The sequence below is a fragment of the Hypanus sabinus genome, chromosome 13 (genome assembly GCF_030144855.1).
Source record: "Hypanus sabinus isolate sHypSab1 chromosome 13, sHypSab1.hap1, whole genome shotgun sequence".
Classification (NCBI taxonomy): domain Eukaryota; kingdom Metazoa; phylum Chordata; class Chondrichthyes; order Myliobatiformes; family Dasyatidae; genus Hypanus; species Hypanus sabinus.
In genome coordinates, this window is record NC_082718.1 from 78,942,518 (window position 1) to 78,966,078 (window position 23,561).

Consider the following 23,561-nt stretch of genomic DNA (forward strand, 5'->3'; position numbering starts at 1 on the left):
TGCTGCGTTCCACCAGCATTTTGTGACTGTTAGAGCACATGGATTTTGGGTAAAACAGTGACAAATGAAGGGAATTTATTACTGGAAAGAAAGCAAGTCTGGAAAATCACAGATCTTTTTGTTATTATTGCAGAATTTGCTTCATGGACTCCAGATTTTCATGATCTATTTCAACAATTGGGCTAAGAATACAGAATGTCATATTTTCCAGTTGCTAATTATATAAATTAGGTGGGACACAGATGCAAATAGGCTTTAAGAAGATGCAGACAAACTGAGTAGGTGGAGAGGAATAAAGTGGATGCAATATAATGTAGAAAAACATTAAGTTAGGCACAAAACAAAAGCAAGGGATATGTCAAATCTGTGAAATGCAAGTAGTAGCCAAATCAAAAGGAGAGTGCTCTGTGGTAAAAGAGAAGAAAATAATCATTTATTGGGGTGGATAATCTTAAAGCACATTCATCCAGTTCCAACATATAACAGAAAATTTGGGTAATCTGAAATTACTAACTTTTATATTCAGTCTCAAAGGTTGAATGGAAAATGGGGTGCTATTCCTCAAGCTCCTCCAAGAAGACCACAACCTTGTTGTGTTTTGGAGGCCTGCATGCCTCAATGACCTGGAGAGCTATGTTGACTGGAGACAGGGTTTTATGCTTTGGCTTTTGGTAGGGTCACACGTGACAAATAGGTCAAAGTGCAGAGGACAAAGAGGGGTCTGTTGCTTTTCCACGTTCAGAGGTTCAACTCAGGACTAACAACCCTGACTGGTCAAACAAACTTGTTAGAGAAACAGCAATGAAGAATCCTTCTACATCTCAGTGCAATGTTTTTCCTGAGATTCCACCCAAGATTTGCATGACTTAACGGTAGTGGAAACTGAGAGGAAGTTACTGATACAATGAAGCAAGTCCTGAACACCACTAGAGATAGAGGACTTTCATTGCTGACCTATACGCCAATGGTGCAATGGGCAGTAACATTTTTCAAGCTAATTCTGCCATTTGCTAGAACTGTATCGGAAGCCACAGAGAGCTACATTAAGACAGAATGAGATAGGATTGATGAAAGGGCGTGTTGGGTTTTTTTTTTGGGGGGGGGAGGGAAAACATTTTGTTGGCCTTCATTATGATGAACTTTGAGAACATGAGTAAAGATGTCCTGTGCAATTACATATGATCTTAGTGAGACCACACCTAAAATATTCTGTACAGTTTTGGTCTCCATAAACTAATGTTACTGGTTTAAGGAAAGCTAGGTTTGCCATTTGAGGAAAGCTTCAGTGAACTAATTTGTATTCATTTAAATTTACAAGAATAATACTCCATCTGCCAACTTCCTAGCTACTCACTTAATTCTTGTATAATTTCATTGTGTTTTGTATACTTGTAGCTTCCACTATCGTTTTTTCATATATTTGTTACTATGCTCTCATTCCATATATATTTTTTCTCTCTCTCTCCAAATCATCATTGGCTGTTCCTAAAAAATTAATCTTTTTTCCCCAATTTCACATTTCAAATCTCATTCTATGTCTTCCTCAGACAGCCATAACTAAACGTCTTTCTTCCCTAGCTTTAATGACTAATTGCCCTTTTAATTGCCTTCCACTGATAAGCTAATTTTTCTTTAATTTCCCAGTCTACTTCAGCAATTCATACCTCCATTTATGCCACCAGTTTCACACCCAAGTTACACATTCTCAAACTGAAACCGAATTTTCTAATGTGCTGTGATCATTAACCAATTCTCATTATACAATACCAAAACTCTTCAACATATCCCTTTAGGAAATGATCTGCTATATAGCATCAACACATTGCCAAATTGATATGATGATTAGTTACCTAGAATTATTGCTGGATCTATCTTAAAAGCCTTCATTACATCTTGATTTTTTTTTTGCTTAAATCAGAGCTATTGCTGGGGGCCATTTACTCCTCCCACAAGAGATTTCTTAACCTTGTCATTTCTTACCTCCACCCAAGTTGGCTCAATGTCTTCAGTTTCTGAGTAAACATTCCGCATCACAACAGTGATTTTATACTCTAATTTGACCACCTCCTTCTACTTTCTGCTTATCCTTCTAAACTGTCAAATATTGCTGAATATTTCTAGACTTCGCAGTGGAAAAACTTGAGCAGAGAAATACATTTTTTTAAAATCACTATCTCATCAAACCCATTTATTTCTATTTTGTTTGTCAACTTATCCTTACTTCATTTGAGTTATTCTATTATTTCAAAGACCTGCATTTTCTTAATTTGTTCTCTTCCGCTTGACCAAGATAAACTGCTTTGAAGTAATAAAAAATATTCTACTGCAATAAGGAAGCTCTAGACAACAAACATGGAATTAAAAGCAATAAATCACAAATTCACAGACATCAAGCAAGGTTACATTGTTTTGCATTTTTAAAAATGCAACATGCAACAGATTTTCAGAGAATGCCCCTGATTCAGGCTCACTTGCAATTTATTCAGAAGAATTAGATTAATTGCTATTCAAAGAATATTTGAAAGCTGCAAGGAAATGGGAAGCACCACTCACTTTTTTCAGGTATGGAAGAAATCCTTGAATTCAGGAATAAATAATTAATCTGTGAGAAAAAGTGATAATCTTGCATAGATTTTGAATGAAGCATCTAAAGATATTATGTTGCAAACATTTTTTTCTCTTCAATAGTCAAAGTGACAGCAGATCGTACATAGTAAGTTTGAGTTAATATCTGGAGTTCCTTTCCAAAAACAAATTCACATCTAAATTATCCGTTTTCCCTTGTCAATGGCAAATCATTATAAATTGGAAAGTAGCATAACCATATAAACAACTTTCAGATATAAATATTAATCAAATTTACCAAGTAAATAATATCCCTTTGTAATAACTACCTACTTATACCACTCATACCAGCTCATATAAATTATTTTTGATATTTCTGAGATGTAGTGGGCAATATATACTGAACTTTCCTAATGTCCTCTGTTACGTACTTGAGACACATGACAGTGGTGCCCTTGTCACGTGACTGGGGTTGAAGCTATACTGGACTTGAGGTAATGGTCTTGTGTTGGTGGAATGACGTCATTTTCCCGCCAGTAGAGATCATGTGACAGGTTTTTTTTTACACAGGTTATAAAAGGTAGACCCCACCTTGTGAGGAGGGGCAGTTCGTGGCTGGATTTGCCAAGTTGACTTCATGCCACTGCGTGTTTTAAGTGATGACGCAGTTTAGTTGAAGGATGAAGTTTTTAATCTAATGCCTAAAGTTTAAAAGGTCATTGCCAGCAGGTTCTTTACGATTCTGCTAGTTCGAGGAAATTAGTGGAGAGTGAAGTTCGAAGTTCGGAAGTTAAAGATCGAGGAGAATTGCTTTCTACGGTGAAACGGGTTTCGACCTTTTTGTTTGATCCTTATACGGAAGGATTTCGTTGACTATCTTCGTGTTAATCCCTGGGTAACCAGAAAGGATTGAAGGTAGAGGAGAAGGAAAGGTCAGTGCCTTTAAGCCGTTCCATTTCGTAAATTCTTCGTGGGAAGTTCGACGTCGGGGATCGAAGCCAAGCGACGTGAAAGAGAATTTAAATCGTCTTATAAAGTCTCTCCCTTTTAAATGGACTGTGAGCATATCGAACTTTTGGCAATACCACTTTAAAGAACTGCTTTTGCAATATCATTTTAAGAACTGTTTTTGCAATATCGCTTTAAGAACTGTTTGGGCTGCCGCACCGCAGTTTCTTTCCGGTTGCGTTAGTGTTTGTTTACTTTTGGGGGGGTTGTTTTCTGTGTTTAATAAACGTGTTGTTTGTTATAAGAAACCCTTGCTGAACTCATATATTTATTGTTGCCTGAATACGTAACACTAAATATGGGGGCTGCGTCTGGATTGAATCGTTTGAGTTTAAATGCTTGCTAACTTTTATATCGGTGTTTTGGAAATGGGGATTACTCGGTTCTTTTGTTTGGCTTGTGGTATTCGGCAGCAATGAATATTGATGAGTTTCTGGCTTCGCCAGCTGCGGAGTTGTTGGTGAAGGCGAAAAAAACTGAGGTGATTGAGATAGCTAGTAGATTGCAACTTAAGGGTATTTTGCAGACTACTTCTAAGGCTGTGATACAGAGAAAAATCGCGTCACACTATGTGGTCTCGGGTGTTTTTGATGAATCGATTTTAGAGTCGTTTCCAAAAAGTAATCTGGAGATGCAGTTGCAAATTGAACAAATGAAATTGGAACAAAGTAAAGCTGATTTGGAGATGTGTAAATTGGAGGTGGAACAAAAGCAGACAGAATTTGCATATGCAATGGAGGAATTAAAGTCTGGGAATCTGTCTTCTGGTTCTAAAAAACCGTTCGTTGCTAGTCAAGAAATTAAATTGGTCCCTCCATTTAGTGAAACAGAAATGGAAGGGTATTTTCAACATTTTGAAACTATTGCTCGGATGTCAGAGTGGCCGAAAGATAAATGGTCAGTGTTGTTACAGAGTGTAATTAAAGGCAAAGCACAACAAGTTTACACAGCTTTAACAGCTGTGCAAGCACTTGATTATGATATTGTAAAGAGGCATATCTTAAACACATATGAGTTAGTCCCAGAAGCATATAGGGAAAGATTCAGAAGTTTGAAAAAGTCTGTGGAAAAAACTTATGTGGAATTTGCCTATGATAAAGCTATGTGTTTTGAGAGATGGGTTTCTTCTAAAAATGTAAATGGGGACTATGATACATTGAAAGAGCTGATTTTAATGGAGGAATTTAAAAGAAGCATTCCTGTTGAAGTAAGGACCTACTTAAATGAGAAGGATACCGATAAATTGCAGGACTGTGCTAGATTAGCTGATGAGTATGTTTTAATCCATAAGAATAAATTTCCTCAGGGCAGAATTTTTAAGAGGAAAAATAACATGGAGACTCCAGGTAAATCTGAAATTAAATCAGAGGTTAATGAGAAAGTTAATGAGAAAGGAAAGCCTGTGAAGGAAAGACTGTTTGGTCTTATTTGTAACTATTGTAAGAAGCCTGGCCATGTAATAGCTGTTTCAAATTGAAAAAAGAAAGAGAAGGAAGCAGTTCCAGATGCTTGTGTGCAACATACTGAAGCACCTGTAAAGTTACAGGGTTTGATAAACACAAATGAGGCTTTGTTAGAGTCCGACCAAATTAAAAAGGGATATGATCATTTTATAACTGAAGGGTTTGTATGCTTGAAAGAAGGATCTACTCTGGTGCCAATAAGAATCCTTAGGGATACTGGTGCTTCTCAATCACTGATGTTAGACAGTGTGCTGAAGTTTAATAAAGAGTCTGATACTGGTGAGGTAAATTACATAAGAGGTGATGGAAGTGATTTTATGCCTGTACATTTACATAAAGTAAATTTAAAGTCAGGGTTAGTTACAGGATTTGTTTAAGTAGGATTACAGCATAGTTTACCTGTGAAGGGTATTTCTTTATTGTTAGGTAATGACTTGGCAGATGGACAAGTTTTTCCTGAAGTGCATTTGACAATGGAGTCAGAGGAACCAGAGTTGAATTCTAACACAGATTCTTCCTGTGTTGTGACTAGAGCTATGGCTAAAAAGATTGATGCGCAGAATGAGGTTGTTACTCAGGACTGTTCAACTCAGGATTCGAGTTTTGAGGATGTGTCAGAGACTCTTACCTTCGTTGTTTGAACAAGATTTTTGGAGTAAGTCTGACTATAAAGATTTATCTCTGTCTCGGAAGGAGATGATAGCAGAGCAGAATAGAGACTCTGAGATTATAAAATTAAGAGAGCAGGTTTTACTAGATAGTGAAATTGATAAGGTGCCAGTAGGATATTACTTGGAAAAAGGAGTGTTGATGAGGAAATGGAGATCACCTACAATTCCTGCAAGTGAGGATTGGAATGTTGTTTACCAGGTAGTTGTTCCGAAAGTTTATCAAAATGAGATTTTGACTTTAGCTCATAGTGTGCCTTTAGGTGGACATCAAGGGGTAAGGAAAACTGTGGACAAGATTTTAAAACATTTTTACTGGCCTAGTCTAAGAAAAGATATGGCGATGTTTTGTAAAACGTGCCATACTTGTCAAATTGTGGGTAAACCAAATCAGGTTACACCAGTAGCTCCATTACAACCTATCCCAGCATTTGGTGAACCATTTTCTAAAGTTATTGTAGATTGTGTTGGTCCATTACCAAAGACAAAAACTGGTTATCAGTATTTGTTGACTATCATGTGTACTTCGTCTAGGTTTCCAGAGGCAGTACCACTAAGGAATATAAAAGCTAAGACTGTGACAAAGGCCCTTATAAATTTTTTTACTTATTTTGGATTACCTAAGGAGATACAAACTGATCAAGGCAGTAATTTTATGTCTGGATTGTTTCAACAGATAGTTTATAAATTGGGAGCTAAGCAAATCACTTTGTCTGCATACCATCCAGAATCACAGAGTGCCTTGGAGAGGTTTCATTCTACCCTCAAGAATATGGTTAGGACATTTTGTGTGGAAAATGAAAGTGACTGGAATGAGGGTATAAACTTACTTTTATTTACAGTAAGGGAATCGGTACAGGAATCTTTAGGTTTTAGTCCATTTGAACTTGTGTTTGGGCATAGAGTTAGAGGACCTTTAGCTTTATTGAAAGAACAGTGGTTTAGTAAGGAAGTACACACTAATTTGTTGGATTATGTGTTGAAATTTAAGGACAGGTTACATAAAGCTTGTAGCTTAGCTAAGGAAAATTTAAAGTTGGCTCAGGAGAAAATGAAGACTTGGTATGATAAAGAAGCTAGGATGAGGATGTTTAAGCCTGGAGATAAGGTGTTGGTTTTTTTCCCAGTGCAGACAAATCCTTTACAAGCTAGATTTCATGGTCCTTATGAAATTGTGTCTAAAATCAATGATGTGGATTACGTGATAAAAACTCCAGATCGTAGAAGGTCAACACAACTTTGCCATATAAATATGATGAAACCATATTTTGAGAAACAATCTGATACTGTGACTGTTGTGGTTAGTGAGAATGAGTTTGATTTAACTAGGAACATGATAGATGATTCATCTGACTTTCATTCTAAGTCCAACATTGTTTCTGTTAGGTTACCAAATTCAACCATTCTGGAAAATATTGATGAAAAATTAGCACATTTACAGTTAGAGCAGAGACAACAGATGAAGGAGTTATTTTTTAAATATAAGGAGTTGTTTCCAGATGTTTCAAGAAGGACTACTATAGCTTCACATGATGTAGATGTTGGAGATGCCAAACCTATTAAACAACATCCATATAGGATGAACATGGGAAAATGTGAACTTGCTGAGAAAGAAATTGAACATATGTTAGAGAATAATATCATTAGACATTCTAACTCGAATTGGAGTTCGCCATGTGTTATGGTGCCAAAACCAGATGGTAGTATTAGGTTTTGTACAGATTATAGGAAGGTGAATGCTGTAACGAAAACAGATGCATATCCAATTCCTAGAGTAGATGATTGTGTAGATAAAGTTGGAAAAGCGAAGTTCCTTACAAAGACTGATTTATTGAAAGGGTATTGGTGTGTTCCATTAACGAACAGAGGTAGAGAGATTTCTGCATTTGTAACTCCATCTGGGTTATATGAGTATAATGTTCTTCCATTTGGGATGAAGAATGCCCCAGGTACTTTCCAGAGGATGATTAACTTTGTGATTCAGGGATTGAAAGATACTGATGCTTATATTGATGATTTAGTGACAGGAAATGATATTTGGGAAGCACACATTATTGCGATGGAGAAATTGTTTGAAAGGCTTTCAAAAGCTAACTTAACTATTAATTTAGCTAAGAGTGAATTTGGACATGCCACTGTGACTTACCTTGGTTATGTTGTGGGTCAAGTTAAGATAGCTCCTGTTCAGGCAAAAGTTCAGGCAATTTTAGAGATTCCCACTCCAACGGGGAAAAAGACTCTCAGAAGGTTTTTGGGAATGGTAGGATCTTATCGGAAATTTTGTAAGAATTTTGCTAATGTTGCCCTTCCATTAACTAACCTTCTGCAGAAGAATGAGAAGTTTATATGGACGGTGCCTTGTCAAGAAGCATTTGAAAAATTGAAAACAATGATATGTCAACAACCTGTGCTTAAGGCACCTGACTTTGGAAAACCTTTTTCGTTGGCTGTGGATGCTAGTGATGAGGCTGCAGGAGCAGTATTAATGCAAAGGAATGAGGGTGATGAGGTTGATCATCCAGTAGCTTACTTTTCTAAGAAATTTAATAAACATCAAAGAAACTATTCGACAATAGAGAAAGAATTGTTATCTCTTATTTTAGCTTTGGAATATTTTGAGGTACAACTCAAAAACCACTTATTGTTTACACTGATCATAATCCATTAGTTTTTCTGAGTAAGATGAAAAACAAAAACAGAAGATTATTAAATTGGAATTTGATGTTACAAGAGTACAATACTGTGATAACTCATATTAAAGGTAAAGATAATGTGGTTGCTGATTGTCTATCTCGATGTTGAATGTACACTGTAATTTTTTATGGAGTGGTTTTTTTTTCAATTGTAACACTCCTACTGTATTGTGAGTTATAAGCTGTTATATGATGGTGTTGTGTATTGTATATGTTATAAAATTTATACCTTTGTTTTTCTTGTAAGCAATTGTTAAAAATTTTTGTCAGACCAAAAATGTTTTTTTGGAGGGAGGTGTTACGTACTCGTGACACATGACAGTGGTGCCCTTGTCACGTGACTGGGGTTGAAGCTATACTGGACTTGAGGTAATGGTCTTGTGATGGTGGAATGATGTCATTTTCCCGCCAGTAGAGATCATGTGACAGGTTTTCTTTACAGGTTATAAAAGGTAGACCCCACCTTGTGAGGAGGGGCAGTTCGTGGCTGGATTTGCTAAGTTGACTTCATGCCACTGCGTGTTTTAAGTGATGACGCAGTTTAGTTGAAGGATGAAGTTTTTATCTAATGCCTAAAGTTTAAAAGGTCATTGCCAGCAGGTTCTTTACGATTCTGCTAGTTCGAGGAAATTAGTGGAGAGTGAAGTTCGAAGTTCGGAAGTTAAAGATCGAGGAGAATTGCTTTCTACGGTGAAACGGGTTTCGACCTTTTTGTTTGATCCTTATACGGAAGGATTTCGTTGACTATCTTCGTGTTAATCCCTGGGTAACCAGAAAGGATTGAAGGTAGTGGAGAAGGAAAGGTCAGTGCCTTTAAGCCGTTCCGTTTCGTAAATTCTTCGTGGGAAGTTCGACGTCGGGGATCGAAGCCAAGCGACGTGAAAGAGAATTTAAATCGTCTTATAAAGTCTCTCCCTTTTAAATGGACTGTGAGCATATCGAACTTTTGGCAATACCACTTTAAAGAACTGCTTTTGCAATATCATTTTAAGAACTGTTTTTGCAATATCGCTTTAAGAACTGTTTGGGCTGCCGCACCACAGTTTCTTTCCGGTTGCGTTAGTGTTTGTTTACTTTTGGGGTGTTGTTTTCTGTGTTTAATAAACGTGTTGTTTGTTATAAGAAACCCTTGCCGAACTCATATATTTATTGTTGCCTGAATACGTAACACCTCAGAATTAAAGAAAGATCGCCTACATATATTGATAATTATTAGGCAATTTAAATAATATTTTCTTCAATGCTGAAGAATACAAAATAAAAATGGAACTGAGGATGTCAATTCAAAAGCCATATTTTCTAACTCTCCTATGATATTAGAAAGCTGCATGATTTATTTATTGTTAGTTAACTTTGTATATGTATGCAAATAGAACAAAGAGTGGCAGTACAGTACATGTTCAAAATCTAGCTTAAGGTTCAAAAGTTAAAACCCTTTTATTCCAATACATGACTACCGTTAGCACACCATTTTTTTAATAGAATAGGATGGATTATTCACCACGAAAAATATTATTTCCTGCTGTGCAATGTTCACCAAATCAAGCTCTAACAAATTGTTTCAGATTATTTTACAGCAAAAGTAAAATCAGTTCAACTTGACATAATTTCCTTAAATGCAGCTTTAATATTTGCTTAAACAAAAATTCAGACGATAACTAAATCTTTCAGTAATACTGTATTAGCAAGATCAAAACAAATTAACCTTGAAAATTCATTAAATGCAACAGTGTTAATAACATACAATGCAAAATGTTTAGAGGACATATTGTTACCTGCAGGGTATACTGATTGATCACTTGAAAGATGTAATGAGGTTTGCTATCAAAGGAGGCAGGCCGGTGAAGGAGAATTGTACTGCCAAAGGCAATCCAGCCAGCCTCAAGTTCATCGTTGCGACAATAGACAAAACCGCTGAGGAGAAAAGAAAGTACCCTGAATAGAAATGAGACTGGCAAAATTCTGTCAAGATAATAAAACATTTTTTCCAAAGTTACCATATTCAACCCTGAGATTCATTTCCTTGCATGCATACTCAATAAATCAAATAACCATAACAGAATCAATTAAAGACCGCAGCAACAGGGTGGACAACTAGTGTGCAAAAGACAAACTGAAAACACAAAAAGAAAAATAAAAGATAAATAAATAAGCAATAAATAATGAGAACATGAGATGAAGAGTCCTTGAAAGTGAGTCCATAGGTTGTGGGAACAGTTCAGTGATAGGCCAAGTGTAGTTGAGTGGCGTTATCCCCTTTGGTTCAGGATCCTGATAGTTGAGAGGTAGCAACTCCTCCTGAACCTGGTAGCATACATACTGAGGCTCCTGAACCTTCTTCCTGAAGGCAGCAGCAAGAACACAGCATGACCTAGGTGGTGGGGGTCCCTGATGAAGGATGCTGCTTTCCTATGACAATGCTCCATGTAGATGCATTTAATGGTGGGGAGGGTTTTACCCGTGATGAACTGGGCCATATCCACTACCTTTCATATGATTTTCTGTTCAATGGTATTGGTATTTCCATACCAGGCTGTGATGCAGCCAGTTGATATATTCTCCATCACACATCTGTAGAAGTTAGTCAAAGTTATTGATGTCATGCCAATCTTTGTAAGCTCCTAAGTAGAGGTACTGCCGTGCTTTTTCCATAATTGTACTTACTTTCTGGGCCCAGGACAGGACCTCTGAAATTATAACACTGAGGAATTTAAAGTTGCTGACCCCTCCACCTCTGATCCCCAGAAGAGGACTGGCTTATGGATCTCTGGTTTCCTCCTCCTGAAATCAATAACCATCTGAAATCAATAATCAGCTCCCAAGTCTTGGTGACATTCAGTAAAAAGTTGTTGTTGTGGCACCACAAACTTGAATATGGGATTGGGGCTATGCTTGGCCACTCAGTCACAAGAGTAAACCGAGCAGAGCAGGGGGTTAAGTACACAGCCTGTGGTGCACCTATGCTGATGGAGATTGTGGAGGAGATGTTGCTGTCAATCTGAACCGACTGGAGGTCTGCAAGTGTGGGAATCGAGAATCTAATTCCACAAGAAGGTATTGAGGCTAAGGTCTTGAAGCTTACTGATTACTTTAAAGGGGATGATAGTATTGCTGAGTTGCGTCGATAAAGAGCTTCCATCTTTGATGTCCAGATGTTTCAGGGACAAGTGAAGAGTCAATGGCATCTGCAGTGGACCTGTTGTGCCCGTAGACAAATTGGAGTGGATGCAAGTCACTTCTCAACAGGAGATGGAATGTTTCATCACCAACTTCTCAAAACATTTCATCACTATGGATGCAAGTGCAACCGGTCATTGAGACAGGTTACCATGCTCTTCTTAGGCACCAGTATAATTGAAGCCTGCCTAAAGCAGGTGCGTGCCTCAGACTTCCAAGGCAAGATCTCAGTGAACACTCCAGCCAGTTGATCAGCACAGGACTTTAGTACTTGGCTAGGTTACCCATCTGGGCCAGATGATTTCCATGGGTTCACCCTCCTGAAGGATGCTCTCACATCAGCCTCAGAGGTCAACGGGGCTGTGAAAGTTTGTGATGGTTCCTCTATGTTTTGACAGTCAAAGCGAGCATGGAAGGTATTGAGCTCATCTGGAATCGAAGCCCTGTATTTATCTATGTCAATTGATTTCACTTTGTATGAGGTTTGTAAGAGACAATGCAGTTGAGGCAAGGGAAAACACATCACTATTATTTAGTCCTCAACAGAAGTAGAATGTTACAACCAATTTTGCTCAAAACGCAATATGAAGTTCCTTGATAAAGAGCAAAGATTTATCAGGATGTTGCAGAGATAAGGAAAGCATAAGTTTATTAAAAGTTGACAGTACATTACAAAATAGGTTTTAACTCTTATTTTGGATTGGCAAAGGCAGGTTTAATATTCAATATTTCACTTTTAAAGTTGCAGCACAAAATGCTACTTCAAATGTAAAAAGTCTATAGTGATTATTCATCATTTTGGTATTCTATTTGGATGAAAAGCAAGAGTATAAGCTTCTAAATCTAGAGCACAGACATTAAAATAACAAATGTACATTAGAAAGGAGCACTATACAGAGTTAACACAAAGGTACAAAATGCAGATTTGAAGCTGTTATTGAAAAAAGCAATTCAGATATTGAGTTACAAAATTACACCCACTTCTGAAATCAATGGCTTAAACTGCAAATCAATTTATCTTATGTTTACATTTCTTTTTACATTATTTACCCTGACAATGCACAAGATCTGAAGATTAAAATATAGACATTAAATTTAAGGACAGCCAATATGATTACATTTTCTGATTTTTTAATCTGATGATTTGATTTAAATAAGCATGTTAAAATGTGTTAATTCAAATGGACATTAAACCCATGAATACTACCTCACTACTTTTTATTCCTATGTTTGCACCTAACTTAACTAATATATATTTCCTGTAATTCACAATTTTTTCCTATTATATATTGCATTGCACTGCTGCCGCAGACAATAAATTTCATGACATATGCTAATAATATTGAGCTTTAAGGTGAAAGTGTGCAAGCCCACCAGAACATGAGTACTTGAGAATGCAGAAGTGCACTTGTTCACCCCCCACTCCCCGCCAAGCTCATTCTAACACTGAAGTTGAATACACCTGATGTAATGTGGTTCTATTTACCTGGCCTTCTTCCTGAATATGAAATTCTTGATATAAGTGAATTTCAGTTTTGAAACTTTCAATTGATTTAGTTTCAGCTTTTTTTGCGGTAAGATGTAACAGGAGGGAAACAACTGTGGAACAGAGAAGATCTCCAGATTTCTACTCTGTGTCATTACCTTTGAGTATTCTAGTTCTTACTCTATTCTCAACTCTTATACCTATACACCCATATCTATCCTTGCTAATCTTTCATTTTCAAGGGACTATAGTTTTCTTACTTGAACCCATTTAGCCTGGTAAGTGGTGTGGTGTCCCTTTTACATATAAAATGTCCTTCCAGAGCTGTTCTATGCAGAATTATATCAATTTACTGAAGAGTACAGCCAACAGAAATTTAAGCATAACATTAAGGGAGGGAATGATTAAGGTCCACCTTAAATTATTTACACTATTTATTTTACTGACACAGTGGAACATAATTCACAAATGGCATGGAAGGTCAAAATCTAGCCTTTGCACACTTTTTTAAATAGGGCATATAATATATTTCATTTTAACAAACTAAGTTTCTAAAAAGGGTATCTCAAGCCAGGACAATGATTCATTAGATTAAGCAACTTTTTAAACAGGGATTTGGACTTGAAGCACATCCTCCACAGTGATCTATCCCTTCTATTTAGAGCAACACCAGCAATAGCCAAGGCAGGTAGCTAATCTCAGTGTATATATTAACTCTCCATGACAGGAACTGAGGCACCCTGGAATGTAAACGTCCTCTATGAGGAACACAAGGTGGTCCAATTATTTTCCTTAGTTTTATCTAAGACTTCAAGCTCTGGGTTTGCACCTTTCCCAAGAGATTAAGTTTCTATGAAGCAGGGAGGTCATGGTGATTATGAACAGAAGCTGCAACATGGCAACACATTGGATTACTAGACCAAATAATCTTTTTATTTTAGGTTTTGCAAGATATTAAGCTCAACGAGAACAAAATCATAAATCATAATGCACTTTACTGCGATTCTGCATATGCAAACTTTATGAAATAAAAACTGAAATATGTCTTTTCATCAGAGCTCAGTTTCATCTCAAATATTAGTTTTAAACTTGGGGGTGGGGGAGAGGTTGTGGTTTGGGTAGGTTTATAAAAGTCCATGCTGGGAGGAAAGACAATAACTAAAGGGATATAGAGATGATATTGCAAAGTGTAAATGCGAAAAGCAGCAATTTTACCCAAAATGTCAATTCTAATACTGGTATGTGCAACTGTTACTAAATTTTCATTTTGTGCTTTCTGATTTAAAAAAAAATCTCAACTTGGAACTTTATCGCTATTTTTCTCTCTCCACTAATGTCTGATCTGGTGGTGCCAGAATCAATTTTTAAAACTTTCAGTACTAGTAATAATATTTTGCATTAAAACTAAGCACACTGTCTTAACATTAAATACACAAAGTAGCTTCCAGTTTCAAAAGCTTCTGGATGAAGTATAGTTCATATACAAGAGAATGAAGCCAGATGAAGGTCTTTCAACAGTACATTCTATCTGGAGTGACTATGACAATAAGCAGAGTCATGTGCATTTTGGAGTTAAGAGTTCAAAGATGCAAAGTAACATATTTGAAACTTATTGGTTGTTTCAGTACAGTGACCAAGTTTATCAATCGTTCCATTTGTCTTGGCATTATCAAGAAAGCGGCTAATCTATTCTGCAACTCTCAACACATTATGTAGTGTAGCACAAAGAAACAATCAGCACTTACACTACAACTTAGTGACAATGTGAACCATTTCAAAAAAATATTAGGGATAGTAATATTCAAATCCCATAAATGAAATCATAAATCACTGAAATGGAGCAATTTTAGTGCACTATTCTTTTGCAATGTGAGAGAGGCTAAGAAATGAGTAGTGCTAACGTTCACAATTGCTGTTCCTTTTTACAACTTGTGGCACATCAGATGGCATTTTTGCAGCTTTCATAGCATTTGACCGTTTTTTTTAAAATGAGGCTGAGTTCCTAGCTTGACAGTCAACCCAGCACAGATGGAAAGTACAAGCAACCAGCCAGATTCAAACTCGGGACCATTAGTCTCAAAGTCCGGTGCTGATACCACTACACTACCGGCTGGCTAAATGTTCCCAATACTTTAATCTGAAGCCTGCAATGATTTAGCAAATGGACAAAAGACATAGCCCTCAGTTTAAGATATGGCATAAGGGTACAATCTGATCTACTAACATTCTGCATCAAGAAATAGTATTACACCTTTGTATGGTGCTTCATACGTCATCTCCAAACTAGGGAAATGCAAAAGATGCTCATTTATCTCATACTCTTAAGGAAATGCAATGGCGCAGTAAGAGCTCAGCGATGCTGCTCAGCCAACAATTCATCACAACCAAAGGGAAATAATTTTCTCTAAGCCTAGCACAGATTAAATTGGTAAAGCAAAGGGAATAAACATGAAAGGAAAATCAAATACGAAAGAAAAAAAACAATTTGCCCCAGACCAAATTCAAAACATAAGCTCTCAAATATAACCACTTTTAACATAAAATATTTCATTATTATGTAGTTTAGCAAATTTCATCAAAATGACGTAGACTACCAAATGACACATAAAAGATAGCCAAATAGTATTATCCTTAGAATTTGTTTAGTCATACATAGTTATCCAAGATTAAAAGATTTCTGAAAAGTAGGATCTGGTGATATGGGGAACAACCAGGAAAATAATGCAGAAATAATCATCCATAAACGACAGCAGGGCTGGAATGGCTTACTCTCCCTCTTTTTTAATCTACTTGTTGACTGAAGAACTAACAGATCAGAAAGATACAAAGTTTGATAATCACTGATGATTTGGAACCTGAAGTTACATGCTGACTTCGGCTCTTTGCGGAAATGGGACCCACTCTGGGGGCTTCACGACTGGCTGCTTTTCGATACGCCAAGGATGTGGTTTGGAAGACTAGTGTGCCTTCAAGGTGCCAGATTTTCGTGGTTCTGGAGGCAGGTGGATTCAAAGCCAGCACCGCCACCACTGCCTGATGCACCATGGGAGGTGTAAGATTGTAAGCAGCAAGCTGGCTGCTGGCTCTGTGCCCAGAGACCCGAGTTCTTTGGGTAGAGCTCAGAAGTGACACAACAGACTTTAAACACCATAAATCAGCCAGTTGCTTTGTTATGTCTCCCCTCTTGCTCTTTTTCTCTTATCAGGGAGGGAGAGAGAGAGAGAGAGCCTGTGGTATGCTGAATACTGGGTGAATGAGTAGTACTGCAACTCTATGTCTTTACTGATGCTTTGCTGCATGCTTCAGTGCTCGGTGGGGGGGGGGTGCCAATGCTTTTTGCGGGTGGGGGAGCTGAGGGGTGCTTTGGGGTTCTAACATTTAACTGTCATTCATTCTTTGGGGCACTCCTGTTTCCGTGGATGTTTGCAAAAGAGGATAATTTCAGGATGTATATTGTACACATTTCTCTGACATTAAATAGACCTATTGTATTTTATGATCGTTTGGTTAAAGAATACAATAGCATAATGGTCAAGTTGTTGGACTAGTAAACAAGGCCCTGACTACTGATCTGGAATCAAAAATTGAAATCTCATGGTAACTAGGGATATTAAATTCAAGCAATTAAATCAATCTAGTATCAGTCATTGTGAACATGAAACAATTGCACAGTTGTGAAAGCCCTTTTGGTTCAAGTAATATCTCAAGGTTCAAAGGTACATTTCATGTTAGAGAAATGTATACAATACACATCCTGAAATGCTTGTTCTTCACAACCATCCAGGAAAACAGAGGAGTGCCCCAAAGAATGAATGACAGTTAAATGTTAGAACCCCAATGCCTCCTCCTGCTCCCCCTCCCATACACAAGCAGCAGCATGACAACAATCCCCCTTGCCTGCCAGCAGAAAAAGCATCAGCACCCACCACCAAACACATAAGCGAACAGCAAGGACACAAACTTGCAGTAACCCAAAGACTACGTGTTCACCTGGTATTCGACATACCTAGTAAGGGAGGGAGAGGTGTCTCCGTTTCACAGCGAAAGGGGAGACATAACAACCAGCTCACCGGTTTACAATGTTAAAAGTCCGTTGTGTCTCTTTTTCCGAGCTCTCTGTCCAAAGATCTCGGGCCTCATAACCAGAGATCTTCCTATTCCCATGAAACACCGATCTGCCAGGACACCGACTTTCGATCCGCCCGTCTCCACAGCCATGAGAGCTTGGACCTCTGAAGGCGACCAAGCTCTTAGGCGCATCCTTGGCATGTCAAATAACAGCCAGTCATGAAATACTGAGTGCATGTCCCATTCCCGCAAAGAACCAAAGTCAGCGTGCATCTCCAGGTCAGGGTCTTCAAAAGAACCCTGAAAAGGAAAAATAGAGATATTGAAGATGGAAGTAGAGCTGTTTCCAAAGATGCAAGCAAAGGAGTTGCCATTTAGTGCCATTATAACTAAGCTCCACCCACTATTTTAACAGAAACCTGACATTCTTACTTGATTTGACATGTATGTGACTTTAATCTCACCAAATGTCTCTCAACTGTTCTCCAAATGTCTACCAAGGTACTTGGTCAGAAACAAGTCTGAATGGACAACAAATATCGATACTTTGAAGGCACCCCTATCTACTGAATATACAGAATGAAAAACAGAATTGCTGGATTGTGGAGGATTTGCTTCTAGTAAAGCTGAAATGAAGCTTTTAGGCAATACTTGTCAATGTCCCTCTTCAACTTTTACCTTAGTGCAAAGTGCTGTACTTCGATCACAAAGCAAGAACGTTCAAGGAGGGGATAATTAGAAAACAACACTAATTGTCAAACCGCATATTGAAACAGCAGAATAGAAACTTTACTATAGTTATTCCACATCCTTCCTAGTCCTACTAACTTACTATTTCAACTAAATAAACCCAGATTTCCCACAAACTGAAACTTCTACCTTTATTCACTACCATATTTGCAAGGATATAACTCATTATAAAAATTAACCTTAACCACAGTAATACCTATTGAAGAATATGTAACATCTCCTTCTCACCAATTCAGAGTAGGGCAAACATACCTTTATGGTACAAAGTAGCTGGGTAAAGTCTAATCAAAATACTGTGCATTAAAAGAAATGAATTTCAGTTTTGGTAAATTACTACAGCACTTGTCAATGGTGCACACTGCATTATGTGTGTGCCTCTGTTTCTGAATATTTAAATTGGTGAATTGGGTGTGAATCAAGTAGGCTGCTTTGGCATAAATTATGCCAAATTTTCACCATGCTGCTGAAGTAACACATGTACAAACAAATAGAGAATGTTCTTCCATATTCTTACTTTGTACTTTGAGATCTAATCACTTGCTTTGCTCTTGTGGCCTCTTTAGTCAAATGCTCTTGATATTTATATTGATAAATGTCAAAGTCAAAGCAGAATGTCAAAGCACTAAGTGCCAAATTAGAATGATCTGAATCACTTTTGTTAATTTTTATTTAATGTTTGTAGTACAAATCTTTTGTGCTTGAACACTGTACAAATCTTAAACAGTAGAAATTCTACAGATACTGTAAATCCAAAGCAATATACACAAAATGCTAGAGGAGCTCAGCAAGTCAGGGAGCATCCATAGAAATAAACAAATAATCAACATTTCAGGCTGAGATCCTTCTTTAGGACTCATCTTACAAATTTGAAAGAATCTTTCAGCAATCCAGATGCAAAATGCTTCATTATAAGGTGTCACAAATGGAAACTGTTTGCTAATTATTACAGTGTTAATTTCCATTGCCAGGTTGGGATGACCACCACAAACTGTTTTCCTCTCCAATAATTGTTCCTTAAATTTTCAAATGACAGAGGAATCACTCATGCTTCCTCTCTGGAATTTAGTTCTTTTGCTGCTCTCTGATGTAGTCCAGACCACGGCTGTAATATACATGCTCTTATCAGATGAGGATAAGACGAAATTTAGGATGCCCCATCTTTGCCAGGTTAAATGCCATATTGATATGTGGACAAATAATTAAGTGATTCAGTATTTGTGGAATCTTACCACGCACTAAATGAACAAGTGGAGAAATCAATCCAAAACTGATCTGCAGCTTTTGTTACTCTTACCAATTTAAAAGATAACTGCTAAGCTCCCTCATGCATTTTTGCATTAGTGCTATTAGTTGTTCTACATTCCCTACATCATTACATTTAGCTTCATCCTTGGAGTAAACACAAAAACTTTATTTCATTATTCTGTATTAAGTTGATGTATCACTTTAATTAGTAGCAGCAATCTAAAACAGGAAGTTCAAACTTCGTTCTTGCATTCCTGAATTGTTCAGGTGCCAGTTAGTATTATTTGAGCAATCAGCAATTGTTGTTATAACAATGACTATTTTCAATACTCCTGCCATTTTACTCTTACTGATGAGTTTCCTTGTGTAAAGGGGGTAGTGTGGAGACACATTTCCTAGCGTATCCGAACCGACTCACAATTAGATAGCCTACGGGGGTTTGCGAGCACAGAGCTTTGGAGCCTCTGCGCCGTGGAGGGCCGGTTGACAGAGGCTTAAAAGTGAGGCTGAAGTTTTCGAATAAAGTTTTTTTCCTTCGACTGCAGTTACCGACTCCGTGTCGTAATTTTAGCGCTGCGTGTAGCATACCGCTACAATTGGTGACCCCGACGGTCCAAACGATTTTTGGACCAGAAATGACCGACGCCGCCTCTGTTCATGCGGTTTCGTTGAAACTGCCAGGTTTCTGGACACAGCGCCCGGACCTATGGTTCCAGCAAGCCGAAGCCCAATTCCACATTCGCCAGATCACCTCAGAAGACACCCGCTACTACTACGTGGTGAGCTCCCTCGACCAGGACACAGCGGCCCAGGTCGCAGAGTTCGTACAGTCGCCCCCAGCAGACGGCAAGTACACGGAATTCAAAGCCCTGCTCCTCAGGACTTTCGGACTCTCACGGCGCGAGCGGGCTGCCCGTTTACTGCACCTGGATGGCTTGGGCGACAGACCTCCTTCGGCTTTAACGAATGAGATGTTGTCTCTGGCCGACGGACACACACCCTGCCTCATGTTTGAGCAGGCATTCCTGGAGCAGCTGCCCGAGGACATACGCCTGCTGCTGTCCGACGCGGATTTCAGTGACCCCCGGAAGGTGGCAGCCTGGGCGGACTTGCTGTGGAACGCCAAAAAGGTGAGCGGGGCATCCATCGCACGGATCTCCCAGCCCCGCTCCCGGCAGCAAAACAGTCCAGGCCCGGCCGCAGAGCCCGCCAACCCCCGGCCCAATGAACACTGGTGCTTCTACCACCAGCGGTGGGGTGCAGAAGCCCGCCGTTGTCGCCCGCCCTGCGAGTTCCTGGGAAACGCCAGGGCCAGCCGCCGCTGATGGCTACGGCGGCTGGCCATCGGGATAGCCTCCTGTATGTGTGGGATAGAAGGTCGGGACGCCGGTTTTTGGTCGATACTGGGGCTATCAGCGTTTTACCTCCGACGAGTTACGACACCCACAGCAGAGCACCGGGTCCCCCCCGAGGGCCGTGAATGGCAGCACCGTAAGGACCTATGGCACCCGCCAGGTGCAGCTACTGTTCGGCTCCAGCCAGTTCACGTGGGACTTCACACTGGCCGCCGTAGCCCAACCGCTTCTGGGTGCGGATTTTTTGCGGGCTCACAGCCTGCTGGTCGACCTGCCCAGGAAGAAACTGGTACATGACGAGACCTTTCAGACGTTCTCCCTGGGTGCAGCCCAGTTGCCGGCCCCTCACCTCGGCTCCATCACGCTGTCCGACAACGACTTCACCAGGGTCCTGGCGGAGTTCCCATCGGTTCTGGCACCGCAGTTCACAGCAGCCATGCCCAGGCACGGCGTACAGCACCACATCCCGACCCAGGGACCACCCCTCCATGCCCGTGCTCGGCCGCTTCCCCCGGACAAGCTCCGACTGGCGAAGGAGGAGTTCCAGAGGATGGAGGAATTGGGGATCATCCGGCGGTCCGACAGCCCATGGGCTTCCCCCCTGCACATGGTGTCCAAAGCGACGGGGGGCTGGAGACCGTGCGGCGACTACCGCAGGCTGAACGAGGCTACCACACCGGACCGCTACCCTGTGCCGCACATTCAGGACTTTGCGGCTAACCTGCACGGCGCACGGATCTTCTCCAAGGTAGATCTCGTCCGGGGATACCATCAAATCCCGATGCATCCTGACGACGTCCCCAAAACGGCTCTCATCACCCCATTCGGCCTTTTCAAGTTCCTCCGCATGCCGTTCGGCCTGAAGAATGCCGCACAGACGTTCCAGCGGTTAATGGACGCAGTGGGACGGGACCTGGACTTCGCGTTCATCTATTTGGATGACATCCTCATAGCCAGCGGCAGTCGTCAGGAGCATCTGTCCCACCTCCGTCAACTCTGCGCCCGACTGAGTGAGTACGGTCTTACAATCAACCCTGCCAAATGCCAGTTCGGACTCGATACCATTGACTTCCTGGGCCACAGAATTACTAAAGACGGGGCAACCCCTCTGCCCGCTAAGATAGATGCGGTCCGCCACTTCCCCCGACCCACCACGATCAAAGGCCTTCAGGAATTCGTAGGTATGGTCAATTTCTACCGCTGCTTCCTCCCTTCAGCTGCCCGGATCATGCGCCCCCTGTTCGCCCTGATGTCGGGTCCAAGCAAGGACATTACCTGGGACGAGGAGTCCGCCGCCGCTTTCGTTCAAACGAAGGAAGCTTTGGCGGACGCTGCAATGCTAGTACATCCCAGAATGCACACCCCTACTGCCCTCACAGTGGACGCATCCAACACGGCAGTCGGTGGGGTGCTGGAGCAACTCATCGCAGGTCGCTGGCAACCCCTGGCATTTTTCAGCAAACACCTGCGAACTCCCAAGCTTAAGTACAGTGCTTTCGACCGGGAACTGTTGGCGCTCTACCTGGCAATCCAGCATTTCAGGTACTTCCTAGAAGGTCGGCCCTTCACCGCGTTCACGGACCACAAACCGCTTACCTTTGCGTTTACGAAAGCATCCGACCCCTGGTCATCCCGCCAGCAACGCCACCTGTCCTACATCTCTGAATACACGATGGATGTCCGGCACGTCTCGGGTAAGGACAATGTCGTGGCGGATGCGCTCTCTCGCCCTACCGTTCATGCCCTTTCCCAAGGGGTAGACTTTGAGGCGCTGGCAGAGGCACAGCAGGCGGATGAGGAGATTCCGAGTTACAGGACCGCAGTCTCCGGTCTGCAGCTCCAGGACCTCCCCGTGGGCCCGGGTGAGAGGACCCTACTCTGTGACGTCGCCGCCGGCCAGCCCCGACCGGTCATCCCGACAGCATGGCGGCGCCTCGTTTTCAACTCCATTCATAACTTGGCGCATCCCTCCATCCGGACAACTGTCCGGATGGTTTCCAGCAGGTTCGTTTGGCACGGACTCCGCAAACAGGTCAGTGAATGGGCCAGAACGTGCATGCACTGCCAGACGGCCAAGGTGCAGCGGCACACCAAAGCCCCACCGCAGCAGTTCCATCCCGCCCACCGGCGTTTCGACCACATTCATGTGGATATCGTGGGCCCCCTGCCAGTGTCGCGCGGAGCGCGTTACCTCCTGACTATTGTGGACCGGTTCACAAGATGGCCAGAGGCGGTCCCACTCACCGACACCACCTCCGAATCTTGCGCCCGAGCCCTGATCGCCACCTGGATATCTCGCTTTGGTGTACCAGCCCACATTACCTCCGACAGAGGCGCCCAGTTCACCTCCAGCCTGTGGTCAGCTATGGCCAGCCTTTTGGGGACTCAGCTGCACCACACAACTGCCTACCACCCACAGTCGAACGGGCTGGTGGAGCGTTTCCACCGTCACCTGAAGTCGGCCCTCATGGCCCGCCTGCGAGGAGCCAACTGGGCGGACGAGCTTCCCTGGGTCCTACTCGGCATCCGCACGGCGCCCAAGGACGACCTGCACGCCTCGTCGGCCGAGTTGGTATACGGCGCGCCCCTGGTCGTCCCCGGGGAGTTCCTACCAGCCCCAAGGGGGCAAGAGGAAGAACCCGCAGCAGTCCTGGGCAGACTTCGCGAGAAGCTCGGTAACCTGGCCCCCATACCCACTTCACAGCATGGGCGGCACCCGACCTGCGTACCCAAAGACCTACAGAACTGTAAGTTTGTGTTTGTACGAAGGGGCGGGCATCGGCCACCGCTGCAGCGGCCATACGAGGGGCCGTTTATGGTGCTCCGGAACAACGGGTCCACGTTCGTGCTAGACGTTGGGGGGAAGGAGGAGGTTTTCACGGTGGACCGCCTCAAGCCGGCCCATGTGGACCTGGCGCAACCGGCCGAGTTTCCGGCGCCTCGGCGCAGAGGCCAATCTCCCAAGCAGGTTCTGGCCCAGACTGTGGACATTGGGGGGTGTATCGCCGGTTCTGGGGGGGGTTATGTGGCGACACATTTCCTAGCTTATCTGAACCGACTCACAATTAGATAGCCTACGGGGG

The 23,561-nt window shown here is 41.3% G+C and overlaps 1 protein-coding gene across 1 annotated transcript in view; it reads right to left on the reverse strand.

Moving 5' to 3' along the window:
* LOC132404022 (probable E3 ubiquitin-protein ligase HECTD4) overlaps positions 1–23,561 on the reverse strand; it is a 314,805-nt gene that overhangs the window by 221,620 nt on the left and 69,624 nt on the right. The window contains exon 6 of the mRNA XM_059987975.1: positions 10,173–10,311. Coding sequence (XP_059843958.1) covers positions 10,173–10,311 — 139 coding nt within the window. The remainder of the gene's footprint in view (positions 1–10,172; positions 10,312–23,561) is intronic.